At 38.6% G+C, this 16,161-nt stretch overlaps 1 protein-coding gene across 1 annotated transcript in view; it reads right to left on the bottom strand.

Annotated features, from left to right (window-relative positions):
* ANP32B (acidic nuclear phosphoprotein 32 family member B) overlaps positions 1-16,161 on the bottom strand; it is a 30,069-nt gene that overhangs the window by 6,102 nt on the left and 7,806 nt on the right. Inside the window, exons 2-5 of the mRNA XM_014071210.2 lie at positions 14,892-15,041; positions 3,892-4,014; positions 2,657-2,843; positions 697-824 (exon numbers count right to left, since the gene is read on the bottom strand). Of these exons, the coding sequence (XP_013926685.1) occupies positions 697-824; positions 2,657-2,843; positions 3,892-4,014; positions 14,892-15,041 (588 nt within the window). The remainder of the gene's footprint in view (positions 1-696; positions 825-2,656; positions 2,844-3,891; positions 4,015-14,891; positions 15,042-16,161) is intronic.

Here is a 16,161-nt window from a genome sequence, read left to right as displayed (position 1 = left end):
CATCACTTGTCAAGGGCACCTGTGGTAGCCTAGTGCTAAAGCAGGACTTCCCTCAGAACCTCTGTCTCCTTCTTTCCTTTCCTCCTTCTTCATTCTTCATCCTATCCCTCTTTCCTTCTTTTTCCTTCCTTCCTTGCTCTCTTCCCATCTTTCCTTCTTTTTGTCTTTTCTCTTTCCCTTTCTCCTTTCCTATCCCTTCTTGCATGCTCAAATGAAAAAGGGGAAACCTTTCTCCTTTTGTTGTTTTGCTTTCAGTTTGTTTTGCTACCCCTTTGCCAGCAAAAACAGAGCTTGGGTGGCCACACGCCCCCCCCCCCCGCTCCATTTTCACTGGCAGAGGCACGATGGGCCGGTCCTTTGCTTGTTTCCAGGGTGGTCCCATGGGCCAGATCTAAGCACCCCATGGGCTGGATCTAGCCCACCAGCCTTGAGTTTGACACCCTTATTTTAGAAGAGCTGTGAAGATGTGACTCTTCATCCATGCATTTGGTAAGGGAGACACTTGCCATCTTGGAGACACTTGTTGATTTTATTGTAATTTATGTTTGATTGTTGTAAGCGGCTCAGAATTATTTGGGGCACGATGCTATGCTTGTAGTAGTACTAGTAGTAATAATAGCTACTCTTCTTGTAGTTTGATAAATAAGCATAAAAAATTTACTACAGACTTAAGAGAAAACAATATTTTAAACCAACCTCTCCACTAATTTCATCGTCTTCATCTTGTCCTCCTTCATATCCAAACAAACCATAAAATGAATCCTCCTCGCCATCCTCGTCTTCGTCCTCATCCTCATATATGTCATCGGAATCCTCATCCTCATCTGAGAAAGAAGAGTTTTATATATATCAAATAGGAAAGCTGTCATAAAATCACAATAATATTAGTTCAAAGGGGTTTCCTGTTAAATATCTGCTAAAAAGAGCATATACTGATATCGACAAACATTTCATAAATTATATCCAGAGTTACAAGTTATAAATGAAGCAGTATGAGTTTAAATTGTCAGTCTAAAAGAGGATGAGTTAATAATTTGCAATCTATTACAACAGTTTGCTATATTACTACAGATTCCTTAATATATTAGGATCTGGATCCCCAATGTTATCCCTTGAGTGTCGATGTATCCCTAGAAATCTCTCTAGGCATCTACCAGGCTCCATGTCCCCAATGGTAATTTTATTTAAACAATCCTTTGCCCACCTATTGAGAAAACAGTAAATTGAGGTTACAATCAGGTAAAGACGATAAAGGGGAACATCACATTCCAGTTTTTCTTCTTGGAAATTGGTGTGTTTTGTGATAGATCATACAAACCATAATAGTTATTCTATGCTTTAAAACTGATCTTTCTCAGCTGACAAAGTATTTTTGATTCAAATATAGTGGATACAAAAATGCCAGGTTTTTAAAATGAAAAAAAAATCAGACCAAAATAAATGATGGAACCATGGAACATCATGGAGACAGTCATCAACAAGTTGAGAAAATATGACACAGCAGTGACATTAGCCAGAACTGGATGTTCCTCCAAAATGATGAAAAAAACAACAAGAAAACTGATCCCAGAGGCTGCCAAGAAGCCTGCACCAACATTAAAGGACCTGCAGGAATTTTTGGCAACTACTGGTTGTGTACCATATGTGACAACAATCTCATGTATTTTTGAATGTTTGGTCTGTAGGGTAAGGTGGCAAGACGGAAAAACATCCAATCCCACCTACATTTCGCAAAAATTTATATCAAGTCTGACAAAAGCAATGGGAAAATGTGTTATAATCTGATGAGATCAAGGTTGAACTTTTTGGCCATAATTCCAAACGGTATGTTTGGCAAAAAAACAGTACTGTGCATCACCAAAAAAATACCTCATATTAACAGTGAAGCAAAGTGATGGTAGTATTAGACTTTGGCTGCTTTTCTTCAGTTAGGATTGCCGCTTTAGTCAAGATGGAGGGAATTATGAACAGTTCCAAATATCAGACAATTTTGGCACAAAATCTTTAGGCTTCGGCTGAAGATGGATTTCACCTTTCAACACAATGACTCAAAGCATACATTCAAATCAACAAAAGAATGGCTTCACTAGATCAGAATTTTGGAATGGCCCATACCGGAGCCCATACCTGAATCCAATTGAAAATCTGTGGGAAGAACTGAATAGGGCTGCACACAAGAGAATCCCTCATAATCTGACAAATTTGGAGGGAAGAGTAGGCAAAGATGCTGATAGGCTGCTATCCCAAAAGACTAGATGCTGTCATAAAATCAAAAGGTGCTTTAACAAAGTATCATTTTAAGGGTGTACAGTTATGCCACCATATTAATTGTATATTTCTATTGTTGTTTTCTCCCCTAAAAGATTTCAGTTTGTTTTTTAGTTGAATTGTACAGCTCATGTGTTATATTAAAGATGGGAAAATTCTGAAGTGATTTATCTTGGTCTGATTTTTTTTACATTTAAAAATATGGTCGTATAGCAGAGTTTTATGGACTTTTTATAGCCACTATATAATGCAGAGAATATTTCCAATTTGGTAAATTAGTTTAATGCAGTGTTCCAAATGACTCAAATGTCATATTTACATTAGGCAGATCTTGATCACAGTCAAGAATTAACCCTTTCCAATCTACAATTAATATGATTGAGCTCACCTTCCTCATCTTCCTCATCAAAACCATCTAATTCAGCATCTGAATCAGAAGCCTCTTTATCTTCCTGATCATATCCATCCAGATATGTGAGTTGTGGAAGAAGTGTGAAGACACACTCTCGGTAGTCATTTAGATTTGTTACTTCACAGTTGAACAAGTCAAGGCTCTTCAGAGAGTCCAACTTTTTCTGAAATAAAAATATGCTTTTGTTAGTTTTAAGTATTATTAATATATTGACCTCATACACAAACCTGGCAAGGTATGCTGATAATTTCAGTTTGGATTGGGAGGGGGAGCGAGACAAACAAGCCATGAACTGAGCTGATACAGTGTATTCTTTCATGATATTCCCAAATTAAATATGATTTTATAATGTAATTAACCTAACAGCCATCAAAAGAACAAGACTTGAATTTTGAACCATATATATTTCTCACTCAATATAACAGAAGAAATTATCACATTTACTAATAAACATTTCTAAAGAAGTCTCCCTTAATCAATGTGAATTAATCTAAACCTATTTCAGTTCATTTAAAGATCCCTTTCTAATCTTTGTGTGAAAAAACAAGATCAAATGATGCTATCTCTCTGATCTGCTGCTTTTTTTTAAATGGAGAGTCCCTTCTTCCCTGCCCATGAGGACACTACTTTCTATCTCACACTGAACTCTTATATTCTAGGTTGGATAAAAGTAAATGCAGACTGTACATAAATATAACTTCCTCCTATTTTAATACATTACTCCATATAAGTTAATATTTTAGGATGATTTCTAACAATAAGGTATTGTTGTCTGCCTTCACAACTAACTTAAGCAGCTTTAATATTCCGATTTCTGATGAGGTAGAAAAACAATTTTAAAATTATAATCTACCTGACAAAAAGTGTTATCTAATCAGAAAGAAATCACATGTATTGACATGAAAACATAATAATCTTGAACAAAAATATAGCATCCATGCTAACTTAGATTATGCCAACAGTTGACAAAGAAATGTTACTGTCATACACAAACATTTCAACGCTCTCTTGGATTTAAGGTGAACTGGCATCTTTCAAAGATATTAGCCCCTGAAATGGGGTTAGGCTCAAAATGCTTAAAGTTACGTACAAAACGTAACACATCTGATTTGGGCAATGATTTGGATGCATTTAGTGTGAGTTCAACATGTACTACTGGTATTAGTATTGTTATCCCCATTGAGACATAACATAACCTTTTAATGACATACCAATGGTTCCAAAGTATCAATATCCTTCAGTTTATTTCCACTGAGATTTAAATGTGTGAGGTTAGGAAGTTTTTCTGCTAATACATCAAGGCCTCCAGAAATTCTGTTCTCACTTAGTTCAAGCTGTAATGAGAAAAGAGACACACAGGGGAAATGGCACATCATCAATAATGCAATTAGAACTCAAGAAGTCTAAAGATGCAGTATAAATAACATTAGTAGCCCAAGCAGTCTTCATTATCAAATACTAACAAAAAGCAGACTAACAAAGAGATGTTTAAATAGTCCAGCAACTTAGCTAGAATGCAGTGCTGCCGGGAATTATTACATCTTGTTAATTTTCATTATAAGAAATACAACCATAGTGTTGCCAAAAAGATCCAGTCAAGATGTACAGGCATGCATGGAAGGTTTTCTAGATGAATTTCTTCAGTGGAATTGCAAGAACTGCAACTTGGTGAAAATTATCTTTTGGATATTCCTTGTTTCTTTACAGGATTGCACCTACCTGAATATTGCTTGGAAACAAGTCTATGTTTTAAAATACTATGTTTCCCCAAAAATAAGACCCGGTCTTATTTTCTTTTGTGCTCCAAAATAAGCACCAGGTCTTATTTTCAGGGGATGATTTACCTGATTATCTTAGGACCACCACAGCCAGGCCTCCCATACCCTGACACCCGCCCAAATTCTTCTGTGGCCACTCATGGACAGACACCATGTAGCTCATAGTGCCAGTGCTGCAGCTGACAGCAGAAGGCTGCATGGTGTGTTGTGCGTTAGCAGTCGCCACCAGCACACACCATGTGGCAACCTGTTGCGAGTGGCGGCACCGACGTGATGTGCCATGCGGCATCCTGCCACAAGCAGCAGCATTAGTGCAATGAGTAGCAACCTTGACAGCTTCACTTGGCTGACCTAGCTGTTAAGAGTGCATTTTTCCAACTTCTGGTTTCTTTTATGCAGTCAAGTTGTCTCTGGTATTTGTGCATCCAGGAGTTAGAGCATAGTTTTATTATTTGCCAATAAAACTTTTTTTTACAGAATTATATTAATCTCCTTAGAATAGAATAACAAAGGGACAGGAAACCCTATACCAATGATGGCTAACCTTTTTTGGATCGTGTGCCAAAAGCGGGGGAAGCTCAGAGGGGTTGTGCGCAGGCGTGCCACACACTAATGCTATGCATGTGACCCCAGGAGCCTAGGGAGGGCGAAAACAGCCTCCCTTGCCCCTCGGAGGCTTCAGAAGTTTCCCTGAATCCTCCAGAGGGCAAAAAACGGCCCAACGTACAAACCGGAAGTCCGTTTCCGAACTTCCGGTTTGCTTCAGGGAAGCCTCCGCAGGGTGAAAAAAGGGCCAAAAAAGGAGGCCAAAGTCAGTTGGCCAGCGCACACATGTGCGCTGGAGCTGACAGGGCAACACCTGGCGTGCCCTAACAAATGGCTCCACGTGCTACCTGTGACACACATACCACAGGTTCGCCATCACAGCCCTATACCATTCCAGACAAATGGTTGTCCAATCTCTTCTTTAAAACTTCCAGTGTTGGAGCATTCACAACTTCTGGAGGTAAGTGCTTCCACTGAATAATTGTTCTAACTGTCAGGAAATTCCTCCTTAGTTCTAGGTTGCTTCTCTCTTTGATTAGTTCCCATCCATTGCTTTTTGTCCTGCCCTCAGATGCTTTGGAGAACAGATTGACCCACTCTTCTATGTGGCAACCCCTGAAATACTGGAAAACTACAGTCATGTCACCCCAAGTTATTTTCATTAAACTAGATATACCCAATTACAGCAACCGTTCTTTACGTTTTAGCCTCCAGTCCCATAATCATCTTTGTTGCTCTTCTCTGCACTCTTTTTAGAGTCTCAACATCTTTTTTTTTTACATTGTGGTGCCCAAAATTGGATGCAGTATTCCAAGTGTGGAATTACCAAGGTATTATAAAGTGGTATTAACACTTCAAATGATCATGATCCCTCTGTTAACACAGCTTAGAACTGTGTTGGCAGCTGCAGCACACTGCTGGCTCATATTTAAATGGTTGTCCACTAGGACTCCAAGATCCCTTTTAATTACTACTATTGAGCGAGGTGCCACATATACTGTACTTGTGCATTTTGTTTTTCTTGCCTAAATGTAGAACCTTACTTTTTTCACCATTGAATTTCATTTTGTTAGATTTCATCCAATGTTCAAGTTTGTCAAGATCCTTCTGTATCTTAAGCCTATCTTCCAGTGTTGGCTATTCCTGCCAGCTTGGTATCATCTGCAAATTTGATGAGTTCCCCATCTATTCCCTTGTCCAAATCATTGATGAAGATGTTGAAGACTACTGGGTATAAAACAGAGCCTCGGGGTATCCCACTGTATATTTCTCTCTATGTAGATGCATTTCCATTGAGGACTGCACGCTGAGTGTGGTTGGTCAGCCAATTATGAATCTGATGGTAATGCTGTCTAACCCACATTTTTCTATCTTATCAAGTAGTAGATTATGGTCTACTTTCTCAAATGCCTTACTGAAGTCCAAGTAAATTTATATCCACAGCATTTCTCTGGCCCACTAATTTTGTTACTTTGTCAAAGAATGCAATAAGATTTGTCTGGCATGATTATTATTTTTTTGACAAACCCATGTTGGCTTTTGGTTATTGTTTTATTTGGCTTTAGGTGAATTCGTTGCTTGATTATCTTTTCTGGAATCTTCCCAGGTATTGAGGTCAGGCTGATTGGTCTGCAGTTTCCTGGATCTATTTTTACCCCTTTTTTGAAGATGGGAACTACATCAGCTCTTTTCCAGTCCTCTGGCAGTTCCCTGATGCTCCAGGATCTTTGAAAGATATAGTTCAGTGGTTCTGAGATCACGTCTGCCAGTTCCTTCAGAACCTTGGGGTTTAACCCATCTGGTCCTGGTGATTTGAACTTGTCTAGGGTGGATAGGTGCTCACTTATCATTTTCTTCTCTATTTTAACGTGTTCCTAATCTGTTTTTTACTGTGCTGTTTTTGACAGGTTGGATTGTTTTTTCCTTTTGTGTAAAGTCAGATGCAAAAAATGAGTTAAATAGTTCTGCTTCCTCCCTGTTGCTTGTCACCTTCTTGCCACTTTCTCCCACCAATGAACCAATCATTTCATTGACTTTTTTCTTGCTTTTAAATTGTTGAAAAAAGCTTTTTTATTATTTTTGACTTTTGTTGCAAGCCTTAATTCATTTTGAGCCTTAGCTTTCCTCACTTCATCTTTGCAGGCTTGGGCTATTTGCTGATATTCTGCCCTAGTTATGTGCCCCTTTCCCCACTTTTTATACTTTTCCTTATCCAATGTTAACATTCAAATTACCCATTTATAGTGTAATAACTTGTTTTAATAGAACATTCACCAATAGAGTATTAATTAGGTTTAATGTTAAAGAAAAAAGTATGTCATCACCAAGATTTGTGTCATTATTGTATTGATGTGAATCACATAAATTCATGCAGAGGTATTATTGTAAAAATATTATTGTAAAACTTAACTATCTTGGTTTACAGTTTATTAGGATTTGTATGCCGCCCACTCTTGAGAGACTCGGGGCAGCTTATAGATAAAGGCAGGAAGGGGGAACATATAAAAATTAAAAAGAACAGACATTAAAATTTCACAACATTCATATAGCTTAGAATGGGGCTGGATAAATCAACAGCCCCAGGCCTGCCGGAACAGCCAGGTCTTAATCGCTTTGCGGAAGGCCGGAAGAGTAGTAAGGGTCCGGATCTCCACGGGGAGATCATTCCAGAGGGCCGGAGCAGCTACAGAGAAGGACCTCCCCTGGGGTGTCGCCAGCCGACATTGACCGGCAGATGGAATCCGGAGGAGGCCTAGTCTGTGTGATCTTATAGGTCTCTGGGAGGTAAATGGCAGGAGGCGGTCTCTCAGGTAGCCAGGTCCTAAACCATGTAGGGCTTTAAAAGTAACGACTAGCACCTTGAAACGTGTCCGGAGACCAATGGGAAGCCAGTGCAGCTCGCGGAGGATAGGTGTAACGTGGGTGTACCTAGGTACACCCACTATCGCTCATGCTCATTCTGGACTAACTGAAGTCTTCAAACACTCTTCAAGGGCAGCCCCATGTAGAGCGCGTTACAGTAATCCAGTCTTGAGGTGACGAGGGCGTGAGTGACCATCCAAAGGGCCTCCTGGTCCATATAGGGTCGCAACTGGTGCACCAGGCGAACCTGGACAAAGGCCCCCTGGTCACAACCGACAAGTGATGTTCTAACATCAGCTGCGGATCCAGGGTTAGGGTTATTTGCGAACCCTCCATGAGGGGCGTATAGTTTCGCCCCCCAGGCTAAGAGATGGAATAGCTGGACCATCCTTGGGAGGGAGCATCAATAGCCACTCAGTCTTGTTGGGATTTAGTGCAAGCTTGTTCGCTCCCATCCAGACCCTGACAGCCTCCAGGCACTGGCACATCACTTCTACCAGTTAGACTACATTGGATGTAATGGATCTGCCAGATATTGCTGGAGAATATTTGAAGGAAATTTCATTTACAGATAGTCCTCATTTACTGACTGTAGTTACAATAGTGATAAAAAGTAACTTTGTGACCAATCCTCGCATTTATGACCTTTGTAGGTCTCTAAAGCAAAGGAAAGCTGAAGTAAGTTCATAGATACAATTAAGGATTCCTTTATACATTACTAAATGTTGAATCCTACTGTGCTCACTAAATGAGAACCACAGGTAGACTTCATTTACGATCACTCTTGGGACCAGCAACTTAAGTCACTAAGCAAAGTGGTTACTAAGTGGGAAATTATGTGTTTCCAGCTTGAAATTGATGAAAGCTGACTTGGGTGACTTTGAGCCTAACCTACCTCACAGGGCTATTGCCACAAGTGTCAAACTTGTGGCATCATATTGCCATCACATGATGTATTGTGACTTTTTCCCCTTCACAAAGCTGGGGTGGGTGTGGCCTGTGCATGATTCTCTCTCTCCCTCTCACCCCCCTCCCTCTCAACAAATCAATACTTGTTACAAATAGTTTTCTACTTACTGTATTTTTCGGAGTATAAGACGCACCTTTTCCCCTCAAAAGAGGCTGAAAATCTGTGTGCGTCTTATACTCTGAATACAGCATTTTTTGCCTCCAGAAACCATGCCCCCTTCATCAACATGGCTGTGCATAGCCTTTAGGAGGCTTCCAGAGTGCTCCTGGGGGCTGGGGAGGGCAGAAATGAGCGAAATGAGCGAAAAACAGGACACTTTTGGGAGGTCTACAGACTGCAATTTTTTAAAAAATTGGCCTCTTCAAAATCTTAGTGCATCTTATACTCCGGTGCATCTTATACTCTGAAAAATACAGTACTTTACTTCACTATTACTATTATTAGGCAAATAAGTCACCTCCGTTATGCATGTAATTTTACCTTTACTTCATGATGACCCAGCAATATCCCATAAGTTAAAAAGTGTCTGAAGAGAGCTCAGAGGGTGGATAGTATGGCAAGTAGTCTTCAACTTACAATCATTCAGTGACCAAAGTTACAATGGCACTGAAAAAAGTGACATGATCATTTTTCACTTGCAACCATTACAGGATCCCCATGCCAACTAAAAACACAAGACTACAGTAGCTTTAGTTTGTCCACATAGTTATTTAATGGAGGAAAGACTAGCATTCCTCAGACTATGATAGTCCAAACAGACACGAGGAAGCACATAAAGCCTTAGTGCAATCAGTGTAAAAAGATAATGTACAATGCACTTTGACTCTCTACTCCAAATCTAAAGCAAGCAGTTTAGAATATAGAAAAGCCTAATAGTTCCTAGATTTGCATTTAGCCTCTTCTTTTGAAGGAACTTTCACGAAGGAAGATGGAAGATCTCCAAGGGAGGATATAATGGAAATTCCATTCAACAATTTCAATATTCTCTTCTAACATGGTAGAGGTGGGTAGTTGCTTGAAGTGTTTCACAAATTGTTCCATTAAGGGATGCAGAAACATACAATGCAGAGAACTTACTGGGGAACAGATTTTGAACAATAACAACCAAAGACTGTACAGTACATCTTACGAAGTAATAGGTACTGGGGGGAGGGGGGACGATCTTGAAATGACCAAATAAAAGAAGGGATATGGAGACAACATGCCCCAATTCCTATTGTACAAAATAAGATTGATAACTCTAAGTCTTATCCAAACTGCCAGGCAAGGAGCTACATTATAAAAGTCAGGGAAAGATCTGAGTGATATACTTGAGCATCATTCAATCAAAAAGACTCCCTTCTGCCTGGCAATGAAAAGTACAGTATCTGAGAAAAGAGACAAAAACACTGGCAATCAGGGTTGCCAGCCATCAAGATGCAATCAAAGGTACTGATATAATTACCATAGCCATGGGGTGCTGGGGTGAAGGAAGCATATACAAAACTAATTGCTTCAAACTGAAAATATATCCTCTAATGATACCAGGTTGTATACATTTTCTTGCAGAAAACACTATATTGGTCATTTTTACAGCAACAATGAGGTTGTTTCCCATTCACAGTATAATGTTGGAAATTGGGGCGTCCATCTGGGTGCTGCGTGACTCCATTAAATAGATAATACATTAACTTCCATGAGAAATGGAATCTATCCAAAGGTGCATGAAAAGAGTACATTTTGTTTGTTGATACACTGAACAAGCTGAACAAAATGTTATGTTGCACAATGCAGCCAATAGTTAACATGTATGCCAAACAGATGCAGACATACAACCATAATCATACATTGTAACATATTATATAGAAACATGTAGCTCCAGGATCCAGTCAGGAAAACCATTCTCTCCCCCCCCGCCCCCCCCAACACAACAAAATAAACTAATCTAAAATGGGACTATCCTGAATTTATTGAGCTAGATATTATTTGATGAGTTGCAAAGATCTTCATTGTCAATTTTGAGGATGACAAAATAATCAAATCCAATTCACATCTGAGAGTCTGGTACTGATCATACTTTCTTTTTGAGCAAAACTTCATACATCAATGCGGAACTGGGAAGGATAAACAATAAATACTGCAAGGCTTGAATTCTATGGCATACCCCATAGCTATCAAAGTTGAGACTAAGACTCTGTAGTGTAGGATTTCCATCCTTGGAGAGCAACTGCCAGTGGGAACCGAAGTAGCGATCCTGGAGATTATATGCTAAAAATCAAAGATGATATTTAGGAGTATTTATTAAGGTTTTTTGTAAAAATAAAAGGATAGGCAGCAATTTTGAGAAATGTTGTTGCCTCATGTTGCACATTAGCTTATAGCAACTGTAATGCTAGAGAAGGGCAATTTAATTCCAACTATGGGTTTTATTTGCAGCAGAGACACTGCTACTGACTAGCATGATTGGCACTCTCATGCAGTGTTTTGGATTTTGACTTTCCCCATAGCATTAGCTGTACTCTAGAAAAAAAATACTTCTGTGATGAGCAGAAGATCTTCCATCATGTTCTGAACCCCAAGAGACACCAATGGTCCTGATCAGATGTAGCAGTGGAGAGCAATAACTCCTTTTAATGTAGTCAGCCACATAGGCAGCTGTGTTATATTCAGCGATGTTCATCTGCTGCTTGGAGATTTGGGAGGCGTCTGCTAAGAAAACGGAAGCAAGGTCTCATTTATCATCTAGCATATACAGTAGAAAATAGGTAATCTTTTCACAAAGAAAAATCTGATATTAACCGTTATAGGCTTGGAAATTCCATTCTAAATAATAACTTTGTTGTGAATTTAAAAAAAAATATGAAAAGTATGTTCTCCTTTATCAATAAGGGCTGTAAGACACTTTGCACTAAATTTTTATGCGGAACCTCAACTACCAGTGATTTCAAGACCAAATGCCAGAAAAAAACTGCTACCTCTTTTAATGCAACAGCTTTTTGGTCAGATGAATAGAGGCTGATGTTTGCCATATGTTTTTTACTGATTTCAACAAAGGCAGAATATTAACAATATTTCTGGCTTATAAGCATCTCAAGACAATAGAATAAAAGCTATCTACTCAAGAATGTTACCTACTGTAACTAAAGATCAAGAGCCTCACACAATCTGATCCGCAGTTCAGGATGTGTTTGACGTTCTTCAGAGATCCCACTGACTGGTCTCCAACCATGGGATCCAGATAAGTGGGTGGATCTTAACAGATTAAACCTGTTGATCAGGTGGCAAGTCATCAAAAGTCACAACTTTAGCACTGAAAAGAATTAAGTCTTGTGCAATTATGGTTGCAGTCTCTTTCAGTAGAGATCTGTTCTCTTGCTTGGTAGGGCAAAGACCATGCCTTGGCAACGGGAGGCTGCCCCAGATGTTGGCTCTGAAGACTTTGAAATTATGTATGAGGTTCTTCTCTGTTGGATCAAACGGCCTAGAGGGATTAAAGGGTAATCTGATATTGATAGCACAGATCTCAGTGTAATATCCTTAATAAGGCTGCAAATGAGTACCAAGTCCAAGGGAGTGTTTCCTAACAGACTGAAGTATTTTGTTGAACATTTATTGCAATCTATTCTAAAAATCCCATTATGCACACTACACCAGATAGGTTGGATATCTCTGTTCTCTGCAAGCAGGTATCAATACTGAACTTCCATTTTTAAAAGTAATATACTGGTATATCTTAGTTGTTACATCTTAAATAAAATCACAAATATGTCCATACATGTAATTCCAAATAGCAATAGAACTTAGACTAATATTACAGTGATTTACAGCCCTCTCTAAGCGGTTTACAAAGTCAGCCTATTGCCCCCAACAATTTGGGTCCTCATTTTACCCACCTCGGAAGGATGGAAGGCTGAGTCAGCCTTGAGCATGGTGGGATTTGAACTGTCAAATTGCAGTCAGCTGGCAGTCAGCAGAAATAGCCTGTTGTACTGCACTCTAACCATTGAGCCATCATGGCTCCTAGAAAAACTTGAACATTTTAAAGCCTACAACATTTACTGATTAATATGCTAAGTCAAACCTTGACTGATTCAAGGAACTGACCCCCACCCAACAAGTGATTACATGGTAATATTTGCAAGCAATTCTCATTTAATTTGTCTCCTTCACTACTGGAGACAAGAATTATAACAGTTATGTTGGATAGATAATAGGTCTATTAACCCATGTAGTGTGACTATAGCATTATTATTTTTCCTTATTATTTCCTTTCCTTTTTATTGGTGGTGATATTATTATTGTTATTATTTTGCTTTGCATGTACGCTGGATTCTTCTGTACCAGAGACAAATTCCTTGTGTATCTAATCAGTTTTGGCCAAATAAAGCATTCAATTCAATTCAATTCTGACAAATAAAATTATAGCAATAAAGAATGTCTTAATGATGAAGTGAAAAAAAATGCTATGGAGCAGAGCTGCAAATCCAAAGATGATTTGGATTTCAAGAAGAAAGCTGTTTTAGAGTATGCACAGGTATAAATGTGCCATTTGCAAGTCTTTGATTCAAACATAGGTTTTTCAGGATTAAGGGATACCCATGAAGAATTCTTGGGGGAAATTACAGCTTCTTTAAGCAGTAACAGACAGATGCTAAATATGCACTTAAGTGCACTCTGAAGCACCTTTTAGTTTTTAATTCAGAATTACTACATACTTTTATTTGGGAGATATAGGGCACAGAGTACCTTGTATTCTAAGGTATATTGATTAAGCATTTTAATGTACCGTACTTCTTCCATACTCCTAGCTCCCAACTATGATATTATATGCCTTTTGTTTTAATAACAACTATAATCACAGGCAATTTCATCTGTTCATCTATAAACACTTACCTTTTGGGAAATGTCATCAAATTTTGCTAGTTCATATTTGTATTACTAATTGAAAGCATTAAATGCTTGTCTCCTCCCGCATTACCATTTTCATTTCTAAATGGCAAGACACAGAGACTAAAAGGTACTAGTAATGTTTCATTCTCCAGATCTACAACAGGGTACAGATCTTGTTGCTAGCAACAGGTGTAAGAATAACCATTACTGATATGGACTACTTCAGACTCAAAGATAAAATGGTGCTCTGGAGAATGAATATATCATGTTTCTTCTGTGAGTTGTAGTTCTGTTCTATGTTTGTTCAGTCATCTGTTCTAAAATCACCTTCATTGCCATTGAATATAAAGTGATTTTTAAAACCTTAATAACATTTTTTTAATTTTTATCTCCAACCCTAGCAACCCATCTCCCAAACACACAAATAAATGCATAGCTTAATAGCTACTTTCCTAGAAGGGCTCCTTTTACACATGTTCATTGTTCCAGCATTTTTCTTATCACTTTCTCCTCAAACTTAATTATATTGTGTTCAGAGAATTTCAAAGCTTTGAAGATTTTACAATTGGAACCAGGATCCAAAGAAGATAAATAAGATAAAATATAGTGTCTGGAACTATTTCTTAAACCTTTATGTTGCTTCAACCATAGCAAATTCTATGTACCATACACTCCAATTCAACAAACAGAATAAAAAAAAACATTTAACACAATATAACAGAAATCTATTTCAAGTCTTTCTGTGCTAAGAAATAATCATATCAACTTGGTGAATCATTCATAGTACAAGGAGGAACCAAAATCAAGTACTAAAGTCTTCCTGGGAAAGCCAAGTTTCAATAGGATTAGCACTGATCTAATTCTGCAGGGAAGATCCACAGAAAGGCAGCAAGAGAAAATGGGCCACCATCATGATGGTTGATAGTAACTCTCATTTAGACTGTGAACTCCCAAGGGAATCCTACCTTCCAGATCTTACTAGACAATCAGGTAGTCCTGGGAGCTGTTAGTCCCAAAAGGTTTAGTATAAGAATCATTATAAAATAGTAATTAGGAAGACAAGAGAAATTTTTCCCTCCAAACTGAGTTGCATGTTATTAAGTTGGAGTCAACTCTTAATGACCATACAGACAGACCTTTTCCATGGTATTCTGCCCTTCAATAAAATAACAGATAAGATCATTACCTTTTTCAATTTGGGGAGTTTAGGGAGATTTGAGACAGAGAGCAGTCCAACATTTATTAAGCTGAGAAGCTCCAAGTTCACAAACTCTTCTGTGAGTCCCACAATTTCACCACAATTTGATCTGCAGTTATCAAGAACAAGCTCTTTGACCTGAAATACATACACACAATGAAGTTATTATTTCTTTTGTTGTATTTTTATAACTCTCAATATCAGGAATTCTGTGGATGATTCATAATCAATTAAAGCATTATAAACAGTAAAATAATGGAATGCAAAGCAACATATAAAACAATGTAATAGATGTGAGCATACCAAGAGCACCACCAACGGCAATAAATAATAAAGAGGATGTCTTAGCTATGGAAGTCAGCTGAGTGACTTTGGGCCAGTCACTCTCTCTCAGCTCAACCTACCTCACAAGGTTATTGTTGTGGGGAAAGTATGAGAAGTGTGTTGAATATGTCTGTTACATGTAAAAATAATAAAGGCTGATACAAATAAAATTTAAAAATACCATAATGAAGCAACACACAAACTTCACTGTGTTCCACAGCCAGGACACCTTTTTTTTGGCAATCATCCAACTTCACTATATGGAGGCACCCTAAGGAAGTCCTTGGGTGAAGGTATTGGAATTCTGGTAAGTAAATACAGGACATGCTCTTTCGGATACGGTGCCCCAAACACCATCTAGATTTTTATGTATATTAATATCAGCACTTTCAATTAGACCTGAGAGGACAGTATAGATGGCAAAGTAATAGTAAAATGTAATTGCAAAAGTCAATTAGTAATCTTCTGTATCGTGTTATAATACACTAATACAAACAGGAGGTTTCTAGAGCATGAATAACTACTGAAAAGCTATTTGTGTCCAATTATATCATAGTGGCTTTATCAGCCAAAGATGATAAAAAGTGCTGTGAGCATCCCTTGAGACTCTAGTGAAAATGATGGGTCCAAACATTTCTATTTCTTAGAGCAGAACTGACAATCTACAATCCTTGAGCTTCCCTTTTTAGCTCCTGGAGTTGCCTTGAGTATAACTGCTGAAATCTCATCAGGTTTTCAGGTGCTGCATCAGCCTAGAGCCCAGGGAAGGGGTGGAGGTGTGGCCGCTGTTATCCGGGAGTCGTTAGTTCCTCGTAGGGTCCCTGCTCCGGAGATTGTCGGGTGTGAGTCTTTGCTGCTAAAGTTGGACCTCAAGGGTCAAGTGGGTCTGCTGCTAACGTACCTGCCTCCCAACAGCGTTGCAGCAGCCCTCCCC

This window comes from Thamnophis sirtalis, unplaced genomic scaffold (assembly GCF_051295495.1).
Source record: "Thamnophis sirtalis isolate CommonGarterSnake01/CBP01778 unplaced genomic scaffold, rThaSir2_p1.2 scaffold_5, whole genome shotgun sequence".
Classification (NCBI taxonomy): Eukaryota; Metazoa; Chordata; class Lepidosauria; order Squamata; family Natricidae; genus Thamnophis; species Thamnophis sirtalis.
Note: the sequence above shows the minus strand (reverse complement) of the source record. Positions and strands in the feature narration are given on the sequence as shown.